Source organism: Macrosteles quadrilineatus, unplaced genomic scaffold, assembly GCF_028750875.1.
Source record: "Macrosteles quadrilineatus isolate MER2022 unplaced genomic scaffold, UCM_ALF_1.0 Scaffold_8__2_contigs__length_117827958, whole genome shotgun sequence".
Lineage (NCBI taxonomy): Eukaryota > Metazoa > Arthropoda > Insecta > Hemiptera > Cicadellidae > Macrosteles > Macrosteles quadrilineatus.
Window position 1 is genome coordinate 108,262,673 of NW_026542601.1, and position 26,872 is coordinate 108,289,544.

The 26,872-nt window shown below is 34.5% G+C and overlaps 1 protein-coding gene across 1 annotated transcript; it reads right to left on the reverse strand.

The window, feature by feature from the left end:
- Nucleotides 1-584: 584 nt before the first annotated feature.
- On the reverse strand, nucleotides 585-8,733 carry LOC129000642 (protein stum-like). The gene is made up of 8 exons (XM_054427603.1): nucleotides 8,594-8,733; nucleotides 6,063-6,192; nucleotides 4,957-5,117; nucleotides 3,855-4,010; nucleotides 3,479-3,647; nucleotides 2,329-2,455; nucleotides 895-1,089; nucleotides 585-688 (listed from the first exon to the last, which is right to left on the reverse strand). The coding sequence occupies exons 1-8, from the start codon at nucleotides 8,731-8,733 to the stop codon at nucleotides 585-587; spliced, it is 1,182 nt and encodes a 393-aa protein (XP_054283578.1).
- Nucleotides 8,734-26,872: the final 18,139 nt, after the last annotated feature.

Genomic DNA, 26,872 nt, shown 5'->3' on the forward strand with positions numbered 1-26,872 from the left:
TTACCAGAAATATAAAATCCAACAGTGGCAAATTATGTATAAAAATAGAAGCTGACATGAACTCTTTATTAGGCATAGTATTCAATCATTGTACGAGTAAAAACAATAAATTCTTCGTACACTACTGTATGCTATAATATTTAGCTTTAAGAGGTGTAACGATTTTATTTAGCAGTTCATATTCATTTGTTTAATTTTTTAAATATTTTTGTTTGCTCTGCCACAAAGTTGTTTAAAGAAAATCAAATTTCATAAAACTTAGTGGTAAATTTAATTTTATGTTTTAAATCATTGATTGTTTTAAAATATGAAAAAAATATATAATCCCTTTTTATTACCAGCCATTATAAGTAAGTTCAAAGGACTTACGGTTACTCACACCACAAAGGAAAGGATGGTCAAATCAAATCAATGTAGTAATCTTATAAAACATATGGTTAATCTCTGTAAATTTTGATGAAATGCAGCATTTTTTAAATATCATATTTCTTTGTGTCAACACAACGAGATGTTAACCATTAACATTAAGTTGAACCACATGGACGCAGCCTGTAAAATCTGTATCCGTTTCTTAGTCTATTTCGCTATCGAGCTCTCTCTACATCATGATTCTGATTGACCGCCACTGGCGCAGCCGCTGGTTGGTCTCCGCCTGTTCTTTCTGCCAGTTGAATCCTTTTATTTTTTCCTGTAACAATGTACAACAATGGCATTGAAAACAGTTATTTACTTATTTCAGTTTCACCTAATGTTACTTATAGGACTTCAAAAGAACATGGATAGTTTCTAGATGGTACATGACTCTGTCCTAGTTCTTAAAAACAATAACATGTTTCTTTCACAATTAAAGATTTTCTCTCGGTATTTTCTAAGGATGTAACTTGAGATACTCACTTGCAAAGCGTACCATCATCACACCCCACCAAATACTCCAACCCCATCCGACCAGACAGAATATGACGGTGAAGAGTTGCGACACGGACACAACCAGGTTGATGAGGAACGCTGTCAATCGAGACGGGTACGAGTCGTTCACTGAGAACCTCGGCTTGCCGAAACACATGCAGAACACTCCACTCAATAATGTGCCTATGATCAAATAAAAATATTAATACGATGATGTGCCTCCTTAAACGCAACAAGATTAGCATATTTTAGTGGTAGTGTATTTATACCTACTTTATTAAAAAATCTTATCAAAGAACTAAACTGCCTTTTTGAAACCAGTTGTATCCTAGGAAGGTTTAAAGGTCGTGGTAATAAGAAAATGAATTGGTATACAAACTATAGGTTGACATCTGTCATTAAAAACCTCCCCGTTGATATTTGACCTGATAACTGAACCGTCATCGGAGGTGGGTGTACGTATTTTGAGGTGGAAATAATAAGCAAGGTGATGTAGAATGGAGTGACATCATGTGTATAGCTTTGTTACTGGATGACTAAGATCAGCTGTTTCATTAGCCAGGATAATTTAGTTAAAGCCAAATGATAGAAACAGCTGGGTCTAGTTTCAAACCATCAAAAAGGCTACTGACTTTTCTCAGGCTCGAACCATCAGCAACCTTTTCATTGTCAGGCGAACACTCTAACCACTCAGCTACTCAAACCATTCATCATTCATCATGTAGCTGTAGTACAGATTTTCTTACTTTAGAAAACATGACCTTTGAATAAATTCTTGGTTCCCAATAATGACTTCCTAATCATCGCTATATTTTATTGCACAGCTGGATTGCATTTATTAATTTATCATCATCAAATTACATTAATTTTCTCGACAGATGATTTGTTGGGCAAGGTTTTAACATCAGTTTTGCAACTCTCCTTCCACACAATATGGTTTTTGCCGTAAACAATTTAACCTATAAATCGGACACTGTTTATGATTATTAATACTTAATACTTTTTAATGAAATGGCGGCCATACAAAGTAGGTATTTTAGCCAAGTTTGAATGGAGATGAGTGTAGGATGAGTGGCGCGATCTTGTAGTCTTGTTAGTGACTAAGGCTGACATATTCCTTAGACACAGTTGTTAATTAATTATTGTAACACTATAAACACATTTATCTTGATGTACAGTTAGAGTTAGAAACCATGTAATGTAATAGAAACAGAAACATATAAACTGAGTAACATCGTACTGTTTTCAACCGGATGGCTAAATCCCTATAGTGTAAAAGAAGCATAAAGAAGGCTTTCTTTTTGCTTATTTGAGGTGTATTTGTTATATAAATTTATTACATCTAGTCCTCTCCATAGACAAATGTTTTATTCAGTTTGGTTATAGCACTACTAAACAAAGTGTTACGATGTTGTATCGTACCTGTACCAGGCAGGAAGACATTGAGGATGCAGCACAGCCAGGCTAGAGGCACAGGCAGTACAGGCACGGCCCCTCGCATCATAGACTGGTGTTCTACCAAGGTAGGATCTAGCTTGGGGATCCCTTGCTGTAACAGTCGTATTGTAAGGTGGTAAAATTAGGTGTACAAATAATGTTTTTGATTGTTATGGTAGTTAAGTTGGATTTATTTGCATTTATACAAATTGCTGGACACATGTGTCAGGATTTGAGACAGCCAATTGCATTGTAAACAAATTCAAATTCCATACCCGATATGCACAACCACAACAGGTAGATTTTCATATTTTCATTTATGTGCGCCATTCTGAAAACATCCTAAACACACAACTACTAAATCGACACTTCGTGATTCATCTGCCATTTGAGCCAAGTTTTGGTAAAGGCTAGTAGCGCAGTAGCCTCCAATCAAAACATGTTAATTATTTCGTCCCTCGTTTCAGACACCGTTTTTCAACAGATTTTCTTAAAACTTGGTAAAAATGTAGTTTAATAGTTATATTATTGCTTTTATAACTCAATAAATTGAAAATAAAAAAAATAGTTTTATCAATGTTTAAAAGTTACTCAAGTTACGTTACTTTTAAGATTCTTTTGTATTGATTTTCTTGGATATATCATGTATGAGGGCTCTAGAATCAACATTAATCTGTAGGGGGAAATTTTTTAACATTAGATCTGGACACATTCCACACACAATAACACATTCCATCCGGAGCGAGGGAATCCCGACGCATGTTTTTAGTGTTTTTGCAGGGGTGAATAAAGCTCTTAACTGTAATTATATCACAAAGGCAAACTCTACGATGACTTTTGTTTCTCACATAATTTTAGCAATCAGAAAGCAGAGCTGGCCACAAAAAAAAAAGAACTAGTAATCTAACAATAAAAACTAAACAAAATCTCAATCTATAAATTTAGTATACTCTCCCCTTTTTCTTTTTGTAATATTAGCATAACTGGTGTAAAATACAGACACTCTTTGAAATTCTTTTGAATTTTGCAAGAGCGGGCCTCCAAAGGTACCCTGTGTGGCTGCACTTTTTGCACGTGCCTAAGGCCAGCTCTGTCTGGGAGTTCAGAACTAAGTGTTTCAGTTTTACGTTCTCACCGTAATGCTGGTCTGACTCTTGCGGACGCTGAGTCTGCTTTTTCTGCGGTCCAGCTGTGCAGGAGGGGTAGGACCGCAGCATCCCCCTGATCTGCAGCAACCAAACCTTGTACATCTGCAGCAAGCCCGCATTCTTTGACAGCAGGCTCGGTTGAGACAGAACAACGCCCTGGGAGGAAAACATCATAAGTAGAACAAAGTTTGATAGTAAGTTGTTTAAAGTTGAATAAAGCTTGGCAGAAAGTCGTTCAAAAGGTTGAAAAGTTGACATTGAAAATTACCTAATTAAGACATCAGTGCAATTTGCACGGTGAATGTGAATACTGGATGAGTGTATGATGGAGTACGATCAGCTGTTTCTTCAGCTGATACATACCTGAAACATCCGCAGGAGCGATACTTGCAGCCGTCACAGCAGCCTCCCCCCTCGTCCCCCTCCTCCTCATCCCTCGGTGGTGGGGGTTGTCTCTTGCGACAACACGTGGACCAGCGGAAGCAGTTCAGGCGTGACAAGCAGTCTCGTAGTCTACTGCTATTGGAACAGTTAACATTATTATTATTAAGTTATTTGTACATTGTATCATAGATGAAACATACTCCCTTTTAGTAGATTTCTCATCCTTATGGAACAGCTGAAGCTAATTTTATCGTTAGTTCTGTCTGGTGCACTGTAGAGGTCGTGTTAGGATAACAATTTGATCTTCTTATTAAAGAAAAAAACATTTAACCAAATAAAACGATCTAATCATAAACAATAGCTCATACTCTAGTTACAACTGAACAATAAAGCAGGAATCATTAAAATAACCCTAAAATAATAGAAACTAAATTTTGTCGACAGCGATCAGCGTCACCGGACATAAACTAGACAGGAAACCGAGCTTCAAAATTTACAATGGGATGAGAAGTCTACTTGTGTTGGTTAGTCTTTGATTGTATCATTTGAAATACATAATAGCTTTTGCAGTTGTATCTGTAATAATTGCTAAGGTAGTAATTTGCTACAGTTGGAAAAAATGTTTACCAATGGTTATCAAATGGAACAGGTACAATGCTGTGCCCAAATCCACACAGCTCCTCACACAGCTACACAGCTCTACACAGCTTGCTTTTCCTGCAGCTCCAATAAAGTTTAACATAAAAAAGAATTTTCAATTTTGTTCAAATGTCTTACTTATGAACCAAGAATCATCAAATTGTTTGATACTAGTGTTTGTACTTTAATGGTTGTAACATACTTCGCTATTTTTATCAATCAACTATGATTCCTTAATAACAATAACTATTTTAGTTGGAAATCTGGGATGTAACAGATTAATATGTGGGCTAATATAAAGTACTGGATGTAAAAAGAATGCAGGAATCACGTCTCAGTGAGAAGGATACGGTCACTTTATTGGTAAATGTTTGAAAAGAATCATATACTGTGCCTTAAAAATGTGTTTTGAGAAAAGCCAACACACTTAAAATTAATTTACCTTTGCCGAGCAGGCTTGGGTTTATTTTTCGTTTTAGTGTCAGTCTTTCCGCAGCAACTGCTGCAATTCATCTTCTTGCAGCAGTTTAGTTTGCTGCAGAGAGCTCCCAGTCCACGGCCCAGCCCGCTGCAGCAGTTTGGAGTTTTTATGCAGCAACAAACCTAAAGAGGATGCAGAGATTCAGTTTTATATATTTTTTTCTTCACTCTATTTTAGATGGTTTATAAGATGGAAATAACTATCACCACTTTACGTTGGCGCTTTTATACACAAGTAACAAATACGTCTAGCAAAACTTTTGATATGTATACACTAAACTGTAAACATATGCAAGACAATAGATATACAGTCCAACCAACGTATAGATTATTATTTTTAATTTGACCAACATTTTTTTAATAAAAAATCCAAGGCAGTTACAATTTAACATTTTTTATATCTTTTATAACTTTCTAATAAAACAGCTGGCACACTTATATCAATCACCCTGTATGTTTAGAATATTGTATAGAAACTGATAATCTTTACAGTTGAATTTATATTTGTCAGGTTGGACAAACTGGTTACCTCAAGAATCAAAACACTATGAGTGGTTCAACCAGGACGTGAATGAGCTATGCGAATACTTATGAAGTTAAACGGGGCAAAGCCCGCGGGTACAGCTAGTCTCTTATAACTTTCTAATAAAACAGCTGGCACACTTATATCAATCACCCTGTATGTTTAGAATATTGTATAGAAACTGACAATCTTTACAGTTGATTTAATATTTGTCAGGTTGGACAAACTAGTTAACTCAAGGATCAAAACACTATGAGTGGAATAGTGGAGCTGTATTCACCAAATCAAATAGAAGATGGTAATAATCATGGTGTAAAATCAGCTTCTGATTATACCTTCGGTAGGCTGTAACATTTAATTTAAAATTTGAAAAAAATCGGAACTTCAGTTTTAAGACTCTCTAAATGGTTTTAAACAGACTATCTTAAGGTTTAAACAAATCCATTACCATATGATAACAAAAGGAACTTTAAAAGTGCTCATTATGACAAGTGACAAGCTTGCTCAAGTGGAACATTTTTCAGTGTTTTACCAGATCGATTTACCTTATCAGGTGTTCGGCAACACAGCTTGTCACACAGCCGACCACAGCATCCGGTCTTCTTGGGGGGTTGCAGCGGGAGCGAGGGGTCCAGGGGATGGACAGTGTTGTTGAGAGGAGACATGTCCGGAGTCCTAGAACACACAGAGTACATCAAATAAGTTGTCCTGAACTAACAAGTATGTAATACGCAAAGTATGAAAATTATCTCATCTGTACAGTAATAGAATAAATACTGGAGCTAATAGGTTACCTAAAATAGAAGGCACCCAAAAGAGCCGAAAAGTTAGAATCGGAGGTAAATACAGGTCTATGTTAAACACATAGAGTACAAAAGCTTGACTGCTGGAATACACAGATTGGAGCCGAGCCACCAATGACTTTTAAGATTGCTGTTCAACCATGCGACTATGCTGGATGACATTGTCTCCTCATTTATTTAACTGCTGGTAGAAATTTTGTTACGTTCTTGATACTATTTAACATCAATATTTGTTAGTTTGATATTCTAACCAACCTCTTTTGTTTTGATATCCTAACAAATGGTCATTTGGACGTAGAATAATATCACCGCTTTTGATCAAACTATGAGCTTCCAGATTTCAAAACAGTATTAACCATTTGACTACACAGGCAAGTTTAGGGTATGCTTTTATGTTGTATGCAGTGACACAAGGTATATATGAATGGACAAATAAGATCTTACTGCTTTTGATGGAGGAATATCTATATCTATAGAGACAAGTTGTCCTATACTCTAAAGTCGCGTTTTCATGAAGCCGGCCGGCAGGTCACCTGCCTCAATTAACTTAAAAAACACCAGAGGCAGGTAACCTGCCCAGTGACCTGCCTGCCTAATGGACTGAGTAAACGCAGAGACATATTTTTTTCTTGGGTTGTGCCTACAGTTTAACGTGGACTGTAGATTTAAGCTTCAAAGACTATTGGTTAATTGCAATCATCCCATAGAAGATTTCCATTGTGGAATTTAACTTAATTAATGTTTTTACTTAGTGGAATTTGAATCACTAGACAATTAATTGTGAGGCTAAATAAATCAAATTTCTTTTTCTTTTTTTTATAAAAGATTTGTTATAAACCCCAACCTTTATGATGCAAGGAAATGATCTTAGTAGAAATTTTACACGTTGTTTTTAAGTACCTTTATAATGTTGATGTTTATAACTAAATATTACAAAAACATAAAGAATATTTTATTGGCATTAGTGACACTTTGGGGTTAAAACAAATAATCAAGTTGTGTAGCCGAGTTTTTAAGTGTTGCATGTTCTCTTGCATTGATCAAGTCTTTACTCCGAACATTGTAATTCTGTATGAATAAATGCATAAGTTCTTTGTATTGATTAAATGGGGAGGTGGTATTACCTAATGCATTTTAAAATGGCGTCAGTATTCACACGTATATTTTTATTAAAATTTATAATTGCTTATATGTTAGTTTGTTGTAAAGTTTTAATTTTTTGTTATCACACTGCCCTTGTAGTAGAACTTAATACTGAAAATTATTTAGCTAACCCTTATGAGGAGAAGTTATCTCTTTTCTTAGTAAAAAGTTAGATAAACTATATTGGTAAGATTGGTGGAATTTAGTCTTTTCGCGCAAGATCAATTTCATTCAATTTCAATAAAATCAAAGCACTAGACAATTTTCGAGAGTATAATTTGAACTTTTCAAACTGGAGCCTCTCTGTAGGTGTATAAGATACACTCTTTTGAGGTAGATAAATTTGAGAAGCAGATCTTACTTAAACTTTAGTGTGTAAAACTTTCAATCTATATCGTATATAGATCCTTTTAGATCAGCACACGGACAGTGTCAACCAAAGCAAAATGTACTATGCTGTAAAGATTTTGTAACATTTACGCTGACATGAATCATCTGATATGGTTCCAAAGTAATTCCACAGATGGTTATTTAACAAGGGTTAAAAAAATAACGAATGTAATTTGAACAACTAAAATCTAGAGTCATAATAAGAGTTAAAATTAAACATTTAAGAGATTTATGCTTTTGAATGTCTAGAAAAAAGGAAAAACTGTTAGTCTGCAATCTTGCTAAAAATTATAACGCATGTATTTTAAATTTTTGATGAGTTTAACCCTCTAGGAAGACAACATTTGTTAAGTATGAAATCAATGTTAAAAGTGTTTTTGTTAACCATAAGTACTAATGTCAACCTGTTTCTGTAACGTTTATTGAAATAATAACACAATAACTATACAGACAAGAATAAAATATAGTTTATGAAATTGTATACTTTTCACGACCTATTTTTTATGTATACCCTCCTGCCATTTATTGAGTTTATCCCAAGTTCCAGAATGATACAAAAAATCTGACCTAACTAGCAATACAAAAAAACATCACCCCCAAAAAATAACAAATCATTACACTGAATTTAAAGAAAGGCACGTTTTATCCCGCAGTACACACATACATACATGAAGGGGTAAAGAAAGTGTGGCGTAGGAAGTGTGGGGGGGGGGGGAGATAAGATCAGCATAAAGTAGCACCTCAATACCTGTACAGTATGTAGATCATGGTACTGCAGTGGACAGTCCGCCCGACACAACTGCCCCTCGCACACTGCCGCGAGGTTTTCATTAGTTTTTGTGGTGTAATGATTTTCCACTTGTATTCCACGGTCATGCATGCTTTCTTACACGACACGACATTTTCCACTTCGGTCAGGCGATCTTATAATCACCCGCATTGCATTACGCCTTACGGTATTGACCCAAGGCTATTTTGGACTATTTGTGTTTTTTTTAATTAGGGGAAAGTTGATTAGATAGATTATTTTGAATATGTCTGAGTACTATTTAAAATTGTAATACCTAAAATATTTTACGTTTTGGTTGTATTTCAATTTTATTTAGAAACGCTAATCGTCTGAATTACCTCAGAAAACATTCAAATACTATACCCGTAAGTGAAATTTATGTAATTTGCATACACGATATAACTCTAACAATAGATTTTAAAAATTCAATTATGGTTTTGATGTGGGAAGGAAATGCTACCCAATGGATGTTAGACATGTGTGCTAACATCAACATCTATATATCTATAAAAGAGGAACTATGTATGTGTGTGTGTGTATGTATATACGTTATGGACTCCGAAACCGCTCGACAGATTGTAATGAAACTTTCAGGCATTATTAAGCATCTTTCAAGGATGGTTCGAGTGAAGTTTGGTGCAGATTTATCAAAAGGGCTCTGCCCCAGAGGGTTTTAAGTGGGTTAATGTCAGACTTTTTGATCTACAATGTTTACAAATAAATATAATTTAAAAGCAGATGTTTACTTTTACCAACTGTTTTGTAGGTTTGAATAATTACAACATTCTGTATTAGCATTAGTCATGATTTGAAATAGTGCCAAAGTGTTTCTACAGAGTGCAGCACAGAAAACTATTTTACTTTTGAATAAAGTCCAAATGTATTAAACCCCAATCGCAGCACACCTGTGCACTTAACAACGTTTAAATTCTCCAATGTTAAATATTAAAACATAAAAACCTTTATCAAAGAGGTCCGTGAAGTTGGCGTACCCATATTAGCGTATCCACTTTTGATCATGCCAATCGTTAGTTCATCGTTAGTTCTTGATAGTTCCCAAATTTTGTCGTTAGTTCTCAAAAAATAAAAAAGTTATAGCCGATAATAAGTGGGTACGCTAACTTCACACTTCCGGGTTCTAGCGCACGCCGTTTCCTGATGAGAAATGTTTACATCTATATATCAATCGTTAGTTCTTCGTTAGTTCTCGATAGTTCTCCAATATTAACGTTAGTTCTCAAAAAATAAAAAAGTTACGAGGCATACAAAGTGGGTACGCCAACTTCACAATTATAGAATTTCCAGCGGGCACACTTTTTTGAATAAAAATGTTTACATCTATATACCAATCGTTAGTTCTTCGTTAGTTCTCGATAGTTCTCCAATATTAACGTTAGTTCTCAAAAAATAAAAAAGTTACGAGGCATACAAAGTGGGTACGCCAACTTCACAATTATAGAATTTCCAGCGGGCACACTTTTTTGAATAAAAATGCTTACATCTATATACCAATCGTTAGTTCTTCGTTAGTTCTCGATAGTTCTCCAATATTAACGTTAGTTCTCAAAAAATAAAAAAGTTACGAGGCATACAAAGTGGGTACGCTAACTTCACAGTTATACAATTTCCAGCGGGCACAGTTTTATAAATAAAAATGCTTATATCTATATACCAATCGTTAGTTCTTTGTTAGTTCTCGATAGTTTTTCAATATTTACGTTAGTTCTCAAAAATAAAAAAAGTTACGAGTCATACAAAGTGGGTACGCAAACTTCACAATCATACAATTTCCAGCGGGCACAGTTTTCTGACTATAAATGCTTATATCTATATACCAATCGTTAGTTCTTCGTTAGTTCTCGATTTTTCTCAAACACGTACCCTCAACTATTCTTTCAAACATTCACAGCATCGTTCTTAAACAGTTTCAAAATACGTTCAAAATTAAAAGTGTTAGGTCATTAATATATACCGAGAATAAATATTGTTATCTTATGATAAATTAGTTATAATAAAATATTAATTGAAATTTAGTTTAATGATTTGAAAAAAAGGGATTTTATTCAAGTTCCATGCCTTTAGCCGGCTCCAGACTGTACCCACGCAAAGTACAGAACAGCAACTCGCCGAATCGCGAGTAGTATGACAGCAAATGCTCGTGCTCGTGTTTTCGTTTTCCGTTCATTGCCGGTATTTTTGCACACATCAAAGTGAAGGAATATTTTTGCCATTCTCGAAACGAACAGTTGGTGGGAAAACAACACATGTGTGTAGACACATGTAGATATAGATATAAGCATTTATAGTCAGAAAACTGTGCCCGCTGGAAATTGTATGATTGTAAAGTTTGCGTACCCACTTTGTATGCCTCGTAACTTTTTTATTTTTTGAGAACTAACGTTAATATTGGAGAACTATCGAGAACTAACGAAGAACTTACGATTGGTATATAGATGTAAGCATTTTTATTCAAAAAAGTGTGCCCGCTGGAAATTCTATAATTGTGAAGTTGGCGTACCCACTTTGTATGCCTCGTAACTTTTTTATTTTTTGAGAACTAACGTTAATATTGGAGAACTATCGAGAACTAACGAAGAACTAACGATTGGTATACAGATGTAAGCATTTTTATTCAAAAAAGTGTGCCCGCTGGAAATTCTATAATTGTGAAGTTGGCGTACCCACTTTGTATGCCTCGTAACTTTTTTATTTTTTGAGAACTAACGTTAATATTGGAGAACTATCGAGAACTAACGAAGAACTGACGATTGGTATATAGATGTAAGCATTTTTATTCAAAAAAGTGTGCCCGCTGGAAATTCTATAATTGTGAAGTTGGCGTACCCACTTTGTATGCCTCGTAACTTTTTTATTTTTTGAGAACTAACGTTAATATTGGAGAACTATCGAGAACTAACGAAGAACTAACGATTGGTATATAGATGTAAGCATTTTTATTCAAAAAAGTGTGCCCGCTGGAAATTCTATAATTGTGAAGTTGGCATACCGGTACCCACTTTGTATGCCTCGTAACTTTTTTATTTTTTGAGAACTAACGTTAATATTGGAGAACTATCGAGAACTAACGAAGAACTAACGATTGGTATATAGATGTAAGCATTTTTATTCAAAAAAGTGTGCCCGCTGGAAATTCTATAATTGTGAAGTTGGCATACCGGTACCCACTTTGTATGCCTCGTAACTTTTTTATTTTTTGAGAACTAACGTTAATATTGGAGAACTATCGAGAACTAACGAAGAACTAACGATTGATATATAGATGTAAACATTTCTCATCAGGAAACGGCGTGCGCTAGAACCCGGAAGTGTGAAGTTAGCGTACCCACTTATTATCGGCTATAACTTTTTTATTTTTTGAGAACTAACGACAAAATTTGGGAACTATCAAGAACTAACGATGAACTAACGATTGGTATGATCAAAAGTGGATACGCTAATATGGGTACGCCAACTTCACGGACCTTTATCAAAGTGTTATAAACAATAAAAGGGATGACTTTTTAAAATTTATGACAACAGCTAATTTGCAATCAAAAGGTGAGTGAGCGTAGCGAACGAACATCAACCTGGAGGCGAGTTAGCGTAGCGAACGAGCTAACCTGAAAACAAGTGAGCGCAGCGAACGAGCTCCAACCTAAAGGTGAGTGAGCGTAGCGAACGAACTTCAAACCGGGACGTGATTGAGCCATGCGAATACTTATGAAGTTGAACGGGGCAAAGCCCGTGGGTACAGCTAGTAGTTTTATAAATCTGAACAAAACAAAATTGTCAATTACCATACTAATAGGTCTAGCTGAATTTAAAATGCCATTGACATCGAAATACAAAAAATAAAAATGAATTGTATTATATTTTCCATGCTAAATCTTTAACACAAAAAACTAAATCATAGTGATTGGTGGTTTATGCTGCTCATCTTCATATCCATATGATTTCAATTCGGTCTTAAAAGACACAAGACACCACAATTTTAGTCATTCAGAAAGTTTTAGTTTTTGGATTACAGTCGAGTTAAACATGTAGTTTTTTTTTGATAATTCTGTGTTCTGAATAAACAGGTTTGTTTTAAAGTAACTTTAACCTTGAGAATGTTTGCAACAGTAGTTTTTTTTATTACATGAGACAAACATGAGAAAACGGAGAAACTGTTTTGATTGATTTTAAGAAAATGTTGAATTACCCAATAGTTAAAAAAACAATTGTTATTTTTCTTATCTTACACTGCTTAAACACACCAGACATCTGGGCAGCAACCAACTGAACACTGCTGGGATAAAACTTTTTTAATTATCTACTGTGGTAATAGTTTGAAGGAATATTAATTTCACATTCAATTACAGTTTCATTATTTTAATAGTTAGTCTCATTATTAGCATACATAGGTATAAATGTTAGAAATGACTACAGTAATAATCTCTATTTAGCAGCTATCTTGCACCAATTATTATCCTCGATCATTTTTTCATAATTTTTTACCCATAACGCCCTGATTTAATTGCTTTAAGCCAGCAATCATTTTATTTTTAAAACTTTTTATAAGTTATACATTAATTATCAATAGCTACTTCAATCTCTTATATCTCTTCAATATCTACTTTGCATCAACGATCTCCTCTTGAATAGCTGATTTAGATCAATATTCTCCTCTTAAATAGATACTTTGTATCAATATTCCCCTCATTAATAGCTACTTGGCATAAATAGCTTTTGATTAATAACAAATTTTCATCAATCTTCTCCTCCTAAATAGATATTTTGTATAAATTTATTTTCCCTTAAATAGCTGATTTGTATAAATATCCTCCTCTTTAACAGCTGATTTGCATAAATATTTTCCTCTTTAATCGCTGATTTGCATCAATTTTCTCCTCTTCAATAGTGGATTTGCATCAATATTCATATCTTCAATAGCTACTTTGCATCATCAATCGCCTCTTTAATAGCTGCTTGGTTTGAATAACTCTTTGTTAATAACCGATTAGCATCAACCTTCTCCTCCTTAATAGATATTTTGTATCAATTATCTCCACTTTAATAGCTGATTTGCACCAATCTTCTTTCGTTTAATGTATTATTTGGAAAAATGTCTCCTAGTTAGCTATTTTTCTTAAATAATTCACCTTAAATAACTACTTTACATCAATCTTCTTCCCAACGGCTAACTTCCATCAATAATCTTCTATTTATAACTACTTTACAATAACGCAATACAGTAATCTCCTTTTTATTAGATAACTTGCATCAATCATCTCATTCGCACAGCCCTGCGTTTCCTTGACTCCCACGTTTTGTGTCTATTCTTCTACAATGAATACAATACCTACAATACAATATCCGGTGGTTGATTGACATTAAGCAATAGTTAGTACTGACCTAAGTCACAGGAAATGTGCGCATTAAGACTACACGCCTACTGCGCCGCGCCGTTGGCAACAATGCTCGGAAACAGCCGCGTCACCCAATCATCGTTTTATCATTCGCAAAGAAAGTGTCCATTGTTGTCACACAATCAGCTGTTAACACAGCAACGACCAATCAAGCGTCGTGTTTAACAAGGAAGTTAGTGGGAGTGATTAGGGATGTGTGATAGGTTTTTAAAGATTTTCATCATTAAACTAATTCTGTGTTGCAATCTGTTTTATTTCGGATAAACCGATTTAAATGAAAATACGTGTTTGTAGCGCAAAAATGAAGGATTTTTGTTTGTTTTTCGCTCTGAGGTTATACAAATTGGAGGAAATAATTGCCAAATTACACCAGAATTCAAGTTTGTTCCTAAGTAGATAATTTATGGAACAACAAGATCAATTGACAGTAAATTGTTACAATAAAATCAAGAATGTAACGATGTAAGTATATTAACAGCTGATGATCTTAACGAAATACCGTACAGCTGTTGAACAATAAATACCTATCTGACATTGACATTGTTTACAATCAAAACACTTTTTTTAGCCCGTGAAACTGTTGGTTTGTTTTATTTGAAAAAAAAAACTAAGAGGAATATCTCTTGCATAAATTATAAAATGATATTCAGCTACATTCACAATAGCTGAAAATTAAATTATAACACTAAAAAACTAGTTTGGGTGTATATTACGTTAAGTTGGCATCAAATCATAAAAAGTAAAGGAATTACTGGAATATATTGTCAACCATAACAGTTTTACAAAACAAGTCCTTTCCATCTAAGAATTCATCAATTATTTTTAATCACGTCCATGTGAAAATGCATTCGTCACCTAAGGTTTTTATGTTTTTAACTAGAGATTCCCTGATAAAAATTAAACTACGACCAATATATAAACAAATCTTAGGCTACAAAACCCTTAATAATGTGTGGGTTGACAAAGTAAGTTTAGGGGGGGAAGTACAGGGATGAAAGGGGGGCAAACAGGTCACTGATAAGATCGGCCTTGAGGCGGCTGACCCCGTTAACCCCCCCCCCCATAGGAGCTACGTCATAACGGTCTGGCAACCCCCCCCCCAAACAGACCCTTAAGGTCCTAAGCTTAAAATAAACCAGGTGCAAAATTACGACTGAAGTATTGAGGACAGGTTTCGGTTTTGGGGTTGGGAACTTTGGTTTGTCTCTGACACAATAGAGCTATTTTTAAAGGTATAGGTATTTGTTACGTGTATTTGATTAACAATATGTAATTTTGAATACTTGTGTATCTTCTTTAAAGTCTTACTTCATAAGACAAAAGTTTTTCCAGCGAGAAGTTGGAAAATATGTTTACGCACACATGTGGATACAGCCTGTAGTGTGAGACTCCAACGGGTTTAAGACCCTTACCCACTAAAAACCTTGTCTGAGCAAAGTGAGATTGTACAATAGAACCTTATAAATTTATAACTGTCAGAACAACGGTTATGTGATTAAAATATCAAATAGAGCCCTTCAATACAGGCTAGCTTTACAAGTATTAGAGTTGGCTTTTAATAGTGTTTTGATGTGTTTTTAATGTTGGCTAATGCCTACGTTTTAGTGTGGCTATTTTGACTAAATATTTCTCATCAAACCACGAAAACGGGTATTTATGGGGGAGTATGGAGTGAAAACGAGTTTAGCCCTCGACATTTAATTTTGCAGATTCTTTCTAAACCATTTTGTAGGGCTAAAATACAAATACGGTAATTTAGTTTGTTGAAATGTTGTTATACGATCAATGGTTATGGAATTAAAAAAAGCATATAGGCCTAAATTAAAAATTTCTATGCTTTGCCCAGTTTGCTTGTATATGGATATATGTTGATCAAATTAGGGGAAAAAATAGTTTATTTTATACATATCTATGAAACTTTCACTAAAATACACCTTGTAGCAGCAAACCTATGAACTCGTTGATCCTAATGCTATTTAAATTGGGAATAAATCAGACAAGTTGAAGAAATATTCAATAAATCCTCAGGGGTTTGCTGCGTCAGGGGTATTTTCACAATACAGGAAATGTTTAATAATATGAGTGATGGAGAAAAAAAATAATTTAAGTCCCTTTTAATTTATCTTATTCGTCCCTGGAAGACCTTATTCAATTCTGTTATTTTAATTTAAAAATAATATAAATAAAATACAAATAAATCGAATACCAACTACAACGATTTTTTCAGGCAATGTAAATTGACTTACGTGGTTGTAAAATAATTATCTGTGGAAAACTGAAAGTTTAATTCTTAAACAATGGCGTATAGTTTTTAAATGTGTTAATAAAAAATTTCTTATTTTTTTAAATAAATGTTTTGCAGGTGCCGTGCAAAAGCTGCACACAAAATGACTACAGTATCTAAATTGCGTCTCGGCATCGAAGGCGCTTTCCTCAACACTGTTTACTTACTCTTTCTTTGTTCTCAAAATTATTTCTTCCTTACTTTGATTTTGGACATTAGAATAGTTATCCTTTCTTGAGAACCTGCTGCAGAGTATTTTACTCAAATATACAGTAGATAGATATGTCTTATGTAGAATGTCCTATTGTTAAACATATGTTTTCTCTTATAGTTTTTTATTCAATAAAAGAATAAATATTTTTTGTGTACGCCGGTGGAATTTTTAGAGGAGGTATTTAAACGCTTTTGGGGAAAGCGGTCCAAACCCATGTTTTTTGGATGTGTGTGGAATCGAACCTGACCCGCCCGAGGTCCGAGACCCTAACCACTAGACTAGCAACAAACCTATTGAAGTGGAAATAGTATTTAATGTTTTACAGTATTTGCCAGTAAGTTGCATTTCAAGTATGGCATGATTTAAAAGTTGCTGAAGAAACCAAAGAGCATTTTACACCGGCACACTCTGACGTTGGCTAAATTCGATGAATTTGTTTATTGCTATACAAGTGGAAATAACTGCTCGGTTGAAATATATAAAGAAAGCAATTAAAATCAACTTAACAATATACAATATGTTGCATTGACTGATAAGACGTTCAGCAACAAAAATTTGCAAAATTAGCCAAAATGAAAACTTATAAACTATTATAAACTTATATGTATAGTTCTTTGAGGTGGAAGAATGTCACTACTCACCATATAATTACAATTATTTTTTTTGTACTGTACAATTAATTTCCCTCTTATGCTGTTTATAATATCATATGTTCAGCTGTTCTCTATTTATTTATATTTTTAAAACAAATTAAAACGTGACAGGGTTTGTTATTTCACGATTCTGAATCAAACACTTGACGGATTTTCATAATTTTTGTGTCGAAATAAAGATAATTTTGAAAGGAAGGGAATGTTGAAGCCATAATTATAGTTTAGGGTTTCAGCTTTAAAATAATTAAGTTTTAATTTTTTTTTTGAAGTCCAGCAGCCGACACTAAAAATTTTAAGTCATTTCAGTGCTGGTTAACTAAAAGCTGGTTTCAAACTGTCATTGAAATGTTTATGCTAATAGTTATTTGTTTACAAAAATGTTGATCTTTGGTGTTTGCCTACATACTATTTCGCTTTAAAATGTAGTTTTATTCCTACGGCAAATAATCTACGTTATTGGGAGATGTGTAATTTTGAACTATACATATCAAACACTTAATCAAATGTGTAGCAAAACATGCAATCTGTGTAAGTATAAATGTATGCCTTGAAAATGTTAACTCATGTTTGGGAAATATTTTTTTCCGCTATCATTTAATCGTTTTAGATGTAAGTGGTTTACGTTGATGCTCCTTTTTTGGCAATCAGATGAATGACTTGGTATTGCTTGGAGGACAATCAAAACACATAACTATAACAACATGTTATTATACACTCGTATGTATACTAGGTGTACAATGCCATTGTCTACTTGAAATTTTGAGCGGAGCTAGCATATTAATCCAATACTTTTCTAAAGTCAATGGTACATCTGTAGATATATACTTGCAGTATCCAATGTCAATGGTGTATTTGGTTCACATAAATGGAATGTCTATTTGCAGTATCCAAAGTCAATTATAAGTCTGGTTCACGTAAATTAATTGTCTACTTGCGTGAATCATATTCTATGCTTCATCTGGTTCTCATAAATTAAATGTCTACTTGCAGTACCCAATGACAGTGGTATTTGATTCGCATACTCAAGTATTTGGAGTATTTAAAGTCAATGGCGCATCAGCCTAATTCCGGCGACCCTAAGCGAGAAGACTCCAACCCAACCCTTCTCCCAACTATCCCATCAAAGCCTTATAATCCTACTAAATACCATCTATTAACTGGACACAACAAAAAACAAAAACCAAAATGAAATTTGCCACCAAACTAAAACAAAACCCTCAACAATGCCATGTCAATACTAACAAAAACTTACCAAATTCTAATGAAAACCACAGAATCGTCAAATAAATTAGTGCACAACGAGGCTGCATATAATATAAGCCTGCTTTCGAGCAAATAAGATTTAAAAATTATTGGCTATTCATTTTGTAGAAAATTATTCCTAATGATATTAATCCGAATGAACGTGCTATTTAAGATGATTCGTCGACTAATATTGTTATCTCGCAAATAATGTCATGGCAACCAATTAACCCATAAGGCTCATGTTAAATGGCTGAAAGTTCAAATTCACGTATGGAAAACCCCTGTGGTCCGGTGTGTACCATTTCAGATGTATACCTTCCCATGGTTGGCTACTGTGACTGTGCTTAGATCGCTTCAGCGGTTCAAAAGGAGTATTTGTAAAACAAAAGCAGGAGTGTAGGCTAGTATAAGGGCTTCGCTCTGCTCAATAAGTACAAGTTTGATCGTAAGGTAATATGACAAGAGGGGAGAGTTCATCTCAGGATCTCACACGCACGGCGAAAGTGATGATAAGTGGGTCGGAACGTCTCATCTCGCTTTCTGCGGTGGCGAATCAGAAAGCATGATGTGAATATGCGCACGCACACTCACACACACGTATATGCACCTCCTAACGACCAGCATCATGAATTGTCTGGTGGGAATAAGAGCTGTAAAATGTAAAATGTGGTGCATAATGGTAAAAATGTTTTAAATAATTTTATTTTTTCAATCTAATATTTTCCCTCAGATAATTTGTCTGTTGCCTAGCTTTGTAGCCAATACCTGCTCAAACTTTTACATAATTTTATTGAGAAGCTATAAAATTGCTCCTTAAGTTATGCGCATTCGCCTCATATGCCACTTAACAACTATTATACTTCGTATGAATTTAGCAATCCTTAGGGATTAGATAAAGATAATGTTAAGGCATGTCCTAAGTTTGTGTGTAAATGTTACTGAGATAAACTACAAGAGTTGCATGCGCAGGAAGTATAAGAAACATAAAATACCAAATTAAAGGTAGTAAGTAGTAGGTTATAGCCACGATCCTAACTACGTATGGGACCTCAATCAACCCAAGACAATAAAATGCAGATTTTTAGGAAGACCATAATAAGAGGTACAAATTCAGTAAGCATAAAAGGTATTCGGTAACGGGCTGGATAGTAAGTACCACTGGAGAGTAGGAAGCTATGGTTAAATAATCCTGACAGAATGTATCTATAACCTAACGGTTAGATTTGTATACAGGTAAACTACAAAAGACGCAGGCGTAGGTAAATATATATGTAGTAGACAGTTCCAGGTTAAATAGTAAGTTGGTAGTACAGGAGTACAGGAAATAATAGCAGTTAAGTAGCAAGCCTTAGTCATTATCCTGACTACTTATAATATTTAATTTAACCTAAAGCTGTATTTATATTCGGGCACACTTTATGTAACAGGTGCAGGTGTAATAGAATAAGTATTATAAAATTCCTTGATGTAGTAAGTAGTGTAGTAGATAGTATAAATCTATTTTCATGATCCTGACTACCTTACCCTTAACATAATCTACTTAAAGATTTGGTATCCAGGTCAATTGCAATAGGTGCAAGTGCAGAAGTATAAACTGTAGACAACACTATGCTAGGTAGTAAGTAGTGCAGTAATTAGTAGCAAGTAAGTAGCAAGCTATGGTCATGATCTTGACTACCTGACCCTTAACATAATCTACTTGAAGATTGGTATGTAGGTACATTTCAATAGGTGCAAGTGCAGTAAGTATAAACTGTAGACAACACCATGCTAGGTAGTAAGTAGTGTAGTGATTAGTAGTAAGTAAGTAGCAAGAAGCCATGGTCATGACCATGACTACATAAAACCATAGACTAAGGTTACTCTATGATAAAACCCCTTAACCTAAGGTTGTATTTGTATGACATTTTCTTGAGGTAAACTATAAAAGTGGTGCGTGTGCAGTTAGTATAAATAGTAGACAATACCAGACTGTGTAGTAAGTAGTGGTAGTTAGTAGACCAGACCGCGCGGCACGGAGCACGATACTACCATTGATACTACACTTGTAATGACCAGTGTATTGACCATCCGCATAATGTTCCTGGGGCATTACCATACCATCGGTGTATGCTTTGCTTTGTTGTCCACCTGTGTTTGGGTTTTGACCAATGGAGTGGATACAATGAGTTGTAACACAGTTTTTTTTTATGTGTATGAGCTAATTTGTTTAATGAAATTTAAAAGAATTTCTTAGAAAAAGGGGAACGGAAGATATAGGGGCATCGTTGATTTTTAATTTTTTGGCGTAAACCGAGTTTAACGCATGCTGAAAAAAATTCTTATCAATATGGAATAAATATTTTACAAACTTTGACACCTAAGCCGAGGCAATTCTTTCAGTTTTTCGCTTTTTTTAGCTTTTCCAATTAAATCGAATATTTCTAAATCTCGTGTATTTACAATAAAAATAATTTTAGGAATTTAGTTATTTTTTAATTATCAGTCGCTTCTGCTTCCATTACTCCAATCATCCAATTTTTATGAAATTTGGTACAAACGTGTAGACCAACATTTATTCAAAGGCGTTCGTAAACCAGCATGATCAAACTACGGTGACGGGGATTTATTTGTGAGAGGGGGGGGGGGGTTACGCGGTAAAATTATGCATTTTCGTGTTTTCAACCCCCAAAACATAAAATTTTACAATTTCTTACTAAAACAATTTGTGTAGCTTAAAAAACAAATAATTTATTATAGTGCGTTGTTATGGCTTTAATGGTTACGGAGAAAAAACTGTAAATTTAAAATCACCAGGGTTTTTTTATGGAGAGTTAGTAAACTGTTGTAGTATGCTTGTTTATTGATAAATTTATATACAATTTGAAATATTTAGTTATTTTATACAAAACACATTTCATTGCCTTCCCTAAAGTAGCAAACCCAAGTAGGCCGACTCATTAAACTAATTTTATTTGAAAATGGAATAAATCTGACATTTTTAGAAAAGATTTCAGTGAAAATCTAATCAGGAAAGGAAATTTACTTATTATGCATGTTTTCTGTGGCAATAGTTATTGCTACACTAAGATGACTACGGTTTTAAACAATTTCGGCTATACCTTAAAGCTGAAGAAAATTGACCAACATACGTTTGAACACTGTTTGAATTCTCTGGTTCCCTACAACACAAAAATGTACTAATAACGATTTGTATATAATATTTATTGAACTTAGCATACTTAGTTACACTAGGGAATGGGAATTTTTCATGAGAATTATGAAATAAAAATCTGAGAATCAAAAACTAGAAAAAGTTTGTATTTGGTAATTTGTATAGGCTAACATGTTTGACTTGGTTCGTTTGGATTTTTTCGTGTTTTTCAACATTCTTACATACACAAATTTAAGGCATATTTAAAAATCAAATCAAGTTTGTTTGTTGGGTAAATTCTTTAAAGGAATCTTTCTTTCGTTTCGCTATTTGCTTTCACTAACCAGCTTTGCTAGCATAGTTTGTGTTTTCTCCATGTCCCACTTCCATTTCCCCATATGTTATTGCTGCAAGTCATCTCTGTACTTATCTATCCCCGCAGATTTAGATTTCTCCTGGTGTAAAAGAAGAAATATCGCAAAATACTCTCATCACATCAAACCTGCATACCATGCCAAGCGGTATTCAACACATTTGTTTATTTTTCTATCCAAAGAAGGTTTATTTACACTTACGTGCACCTATAATCAAATTATGCTCAACGATTACTGACATTTCTGCTACCAAGAACACATAACTTTAAACTTCTTCCTCGAAACGAAGAAAAATGTAATTATACTATAAGATTTGTACGTAGACATATCATCCTTAAGTAGAAAATGGTGGAAAACAATGTTGCTATTGTTCCAAACAAATATTAATATAGGAGCTTTTAAACTAACACTGTTCAACACTGTTTTCCTGATTATCCGTGCAAAAACTCTCACTGAATACTTTTCAACTTATTCAAGATGTCAAATAATTTCGATCCATCAAGAGTATAGATTTTGGGTACTATACGAGTATAACACTATAAAAGCTACGATATCGACTGAATTAGGGAAACTTTTATTTACATCGATCTAAGATATTTCAAACTGCGTTTTTTATGCATAAAGTAAAGATCCACCACCAGTTTTATATTTTTCTATCGGATTAAAAACCCGTTACTGTTGGATTTAAGCAAATTAGTAATTAAAATTTAAATTCCCAATTTTTAGCAAGTAGTGTCTTAAGTGAAAAAAAACAGAAATCTTTTTCTAAGCGGATGGAGGAAAATGTGACTTGGTAAAAAAATTGGAAAAAAAAACAATAATTGCTCGCATTCTAACGTGGTGGTTGATCGCTCATGAAAGACTGATTCCCACTGATCTACAATTAATTATGATTCTTCAAACAACTGGTTGACATTAGAGAAAAGTTAGAGTTCGTTCGGGGAAAATATAAAAAACCTAGGTTATTTGTTACCTAGGCATATTTTTAATTGTTGAGTATCTCACCCTAAAAATATAGATGTAGTAACACTTCGGCCCAGTAACATTTCGGCCAAACTCAAATTTCTTAGAAAAACAGTATCACTTCGTCACACTCGCTTTTACAGATGATTAAATAAGCTAATGGAGTAACATTTCGGCCCGACGAAAAATTGACAAGGGTTGAGGAACGCAGTTCAGGTAGTAAGAGGTACATGACCTGTATACTTTGCAACCACCCTCTGGTGGAATGTCGCCCAACCGTCACCCCTTGCATCCTCTGACCTCACATGACGGAGAATCGGTGGAATCTTACCTAACCTAACCTAACCTAACCTAACCTAACCTAACCTAACCTGTCAAATATTTTGTTGGGACGAAGTGTTACTAGTGGGCAGGTAGAGAGTTGGACCGTAGGCCACATCTGAGGGTTTCGGGCCGAAATGTTACTGGGCCGAAGTGTTACTTGGGCCAAAGTGTTACGACACGAAAATATAACCTAGCCTAATTCCGGTCAAACAATTTAAGCTTGTCAAATCACATTAAAATTAAATAATCATTGTATCTATCGTGGGGGGAGATCTCTCATAAGTTTGATACTTCTTCTTCATCATTCTCAGCAGTCCCAGCCTTGAAGCGTTGCAAGGCAAGAAGTAAATGTTTGTTAAAGCCAGTTTGCTTCTCGTGTTGACCAATCGATGTAGCGAGCTAAAGGGCGAGATAATCAGAGCATCAGTAGAGAAATTCATGGCACGATTAATGTTAAATCAAGGATTTTAGCGCAGAACTAACGAAGGGAAACCTAGATTTACTGAGACAGATCTGCCACATAAAATAAATATTCGAGCCAGGTTAATGTAAATACCACGAAGTTACGTTAGTATACTTATATTACGAACAAAATATTTGCTTTTTTAATAATGTACATTTTTAAGGAGACTACGCGAGAATTTTAAGAGAAATAAACCATGTGCAGGGGAATATATATTCCTCCGAACTAGACAAAATGAAGCCGTAAACCAAACACCAACAGACAACGCCTCGAAGTAGTGCACCCTTGGCTTCCGCGTTACGCAAAACTGGTACGAGTTAGACCGACGCCAAGAGGTCCTGTACAATGAGACAAGTATGATTGTTATATAAAGAGACCAACCAATGTACATACACAGATATTTGCATGTATATTTAAAAATATATTTTTTTATGTCTAGTTAACTTAACGGTTAACTACCACCAAGAACACAGGTAACCGATAAGGTAATTATGGACTACTTTGGACAAAGACTACTCTGGACAACAAACTTTGAAAATCTGATACTTTGAACAGGGACTTTTCTGGACAACAACTACCTTGGGAGACCTTGGGGCATCTGATGCTTTGGACAAATACTTCTCTGGACAACAACTACTTTGAACATCTGATACTTTGGACAGAGACTTCTCTGGATAACAGAACAACAACTTGGAACATCTGGTACTTTAAACAAAGACTTCTCTGGATAGCAACTACTTTGAACATCTGATACTTTGGGTTAGGGAAACGATAACTTGTAGAGCAATTACTTTGTAGGCTTACAGTAAACGTCGCATCTCCCTAAGTCATACAGTGTCGACGTTTCCTGGACACCCTGTATACCTCAGCACCTGTGGAGGGATGACCATTGGTCACTCGCGTGTTTATCGCTCCAAAGATCTCCACCCCCCCCCCTCCTCTACTTCCCCCCGTTAAGAATCAGGCCAGAATTGATCCGACTGCCCCAAGGTTCTGAACACCTTTCTTAATCGCATTTACTTACGTAAAAAACTATTGCATGGGTATAGCCAGCTTAAACATTGTTCATTGTAATGTTTATAACAATAGTTTTTTTCTTATTTGAAAATAGTAATTGTGGAGAAACTTGTTTTAGACGTGGTATACTATTGGTTTTTAAATTCATCATTTTTGAGAAAACAAAGAACATTTTTGATTTGCAAACGAATCAGAGATATAAAAAATTACCGCACAATGTCAGTATTTACTTTCAAGGCAAATAGAGTTGCATAAAATTATAGATTAAACATACTCCCTTAGGATGAAACGCTGTACAAAGTATGTATATTTTGCAGTGTGAACTAGGATTGAACCTAATCCTAGATTGAATAGCTTCTAATTGGAATATTGTCTATTACAGTCAATGCTATAACTTGAACCGGGAAAAACGTTTTCTTACAAAAGTTTGACCACCATCATTCACGAGTGTTACAGACGAAAATTTGTTATAGCTGTTCATTGAATCCACAGAGGAGAGGTTAAGATTTTGTAACTCATTTGGCTTTAAATAAAATAAATGGTCTTGGCTAATGAAACAGCTGATCTTAGTCAGTAACTAAGCTACACAGATCATCTCACACTATTCTACACTCATTCGAAATGAGCATTATCATCTGAGGGCAAGGGAAATTAAAATTTTTGTATTATGACTGATTTCCTTTGCTAAACACAAAGGAAGTGATATAGGAAGTAATGTTTACGACAGCAATCACTCAAAAACACTGGCAAAGCTGAAACGAATCGACGGAAAACAATTGAATACAAACAATTTAGTAAATGTTCACTATTTATTCCGTGTTGTAAATTGTTAAAACCAACCTTCTGCTGCACCAAACACTGCTGGAACTACTACTCACTACCGTTTAAACGATTACGAGATAAGTTAGAACTCATCAGTTTATCTGCAAATCCAAGTTTTCATAACTGTCACCTATCACGAGGAACCAGACGAGATTTCATTGAAATTTGTCATAAACGAACAACAAGTAGTGCAATGTTAAACAGTTTGGACCCTTGGTTAGCGTATTTTTGTTAAAAAAACATTCATAGTTTTAAATTGGTTCTAGCTGGTCTGTAAACAGAATTAATTTCTTTACGTGAAAAAGCATTGCCTCATGTAAATGTCTAGGAGGATGCAGATTGGAAGAAAGGTCACACCAACATCATGATTAGGAGTTAAAGCTGATGTACTTTAGACAGACAATTTGTTTACTCCTAAAATTATAGGACTATCAAGCATTGAATTGTATACACTGAAGTGGATATTTATAGGTATGATCTGTGGATGCGATACTCCCTCGTGTCACACACCCTAGTAAGTAGCCTACTACGACTTTTCGCAAGTGCATTTCTGATTATTAGACTAGTAAATTGCAAGGCAAATATGTGGTTCGGATTCTAATGTAAACTGTGTCCCTTAGTTGCCATTGGCTGTATGGGCTAATTAACAGCTGTGTCTAAGGAATATATCGGCCTTAGTCACTAACAAGACTCAAAGATCAAGCCACTCTTCCTACACTCATCTCCATTCATACTTGGCTAACAATACCTACTTTCGTATTGTCACCCTTTCAATTAAAACTATTTCAGTATACATATAATCTTTAATGGACCAGTTGTAGCTAATTTGTATTCAAATAGTACGTAGTTAAACAACCCCCTCATTAAGCACGCACTATATCAAAAAATTAAATTTTCTCTCTTCGTCTTATGCCATAAAAATGCTATTGCAGTCAAAGGTCGAAAACAGTATTTTTGTTAGTCTCGATACAAAAGTTGGCATATTCGACAGAAATCAGCAATAGGCATTAGCGGTGGTTCAATCCCGACTACTTTATTTCAAAATAGAATTGGGTGTTCAACTTGTATTTTTTTAGGCGAGAAGCTAGCAATGGCAAAATATACATTGAAAGTGTAAGTAAGAAAAGTTATAAACTTATTTTGAATCACAAAAACGAGTTTTGAAGAGGTTATGTTTGAGCAAGGACATTTCGTTAGTTATTGATTGTAAAACACTTTGAGTAAAATCCTTGTTTCAAAGGTAAATAACCTGTATATCAATCTAGAAATTCTTCTTGATTTTGTTTGATCAATATTGCTTCTGGTTGATTAATTGTACCAAATTAATTA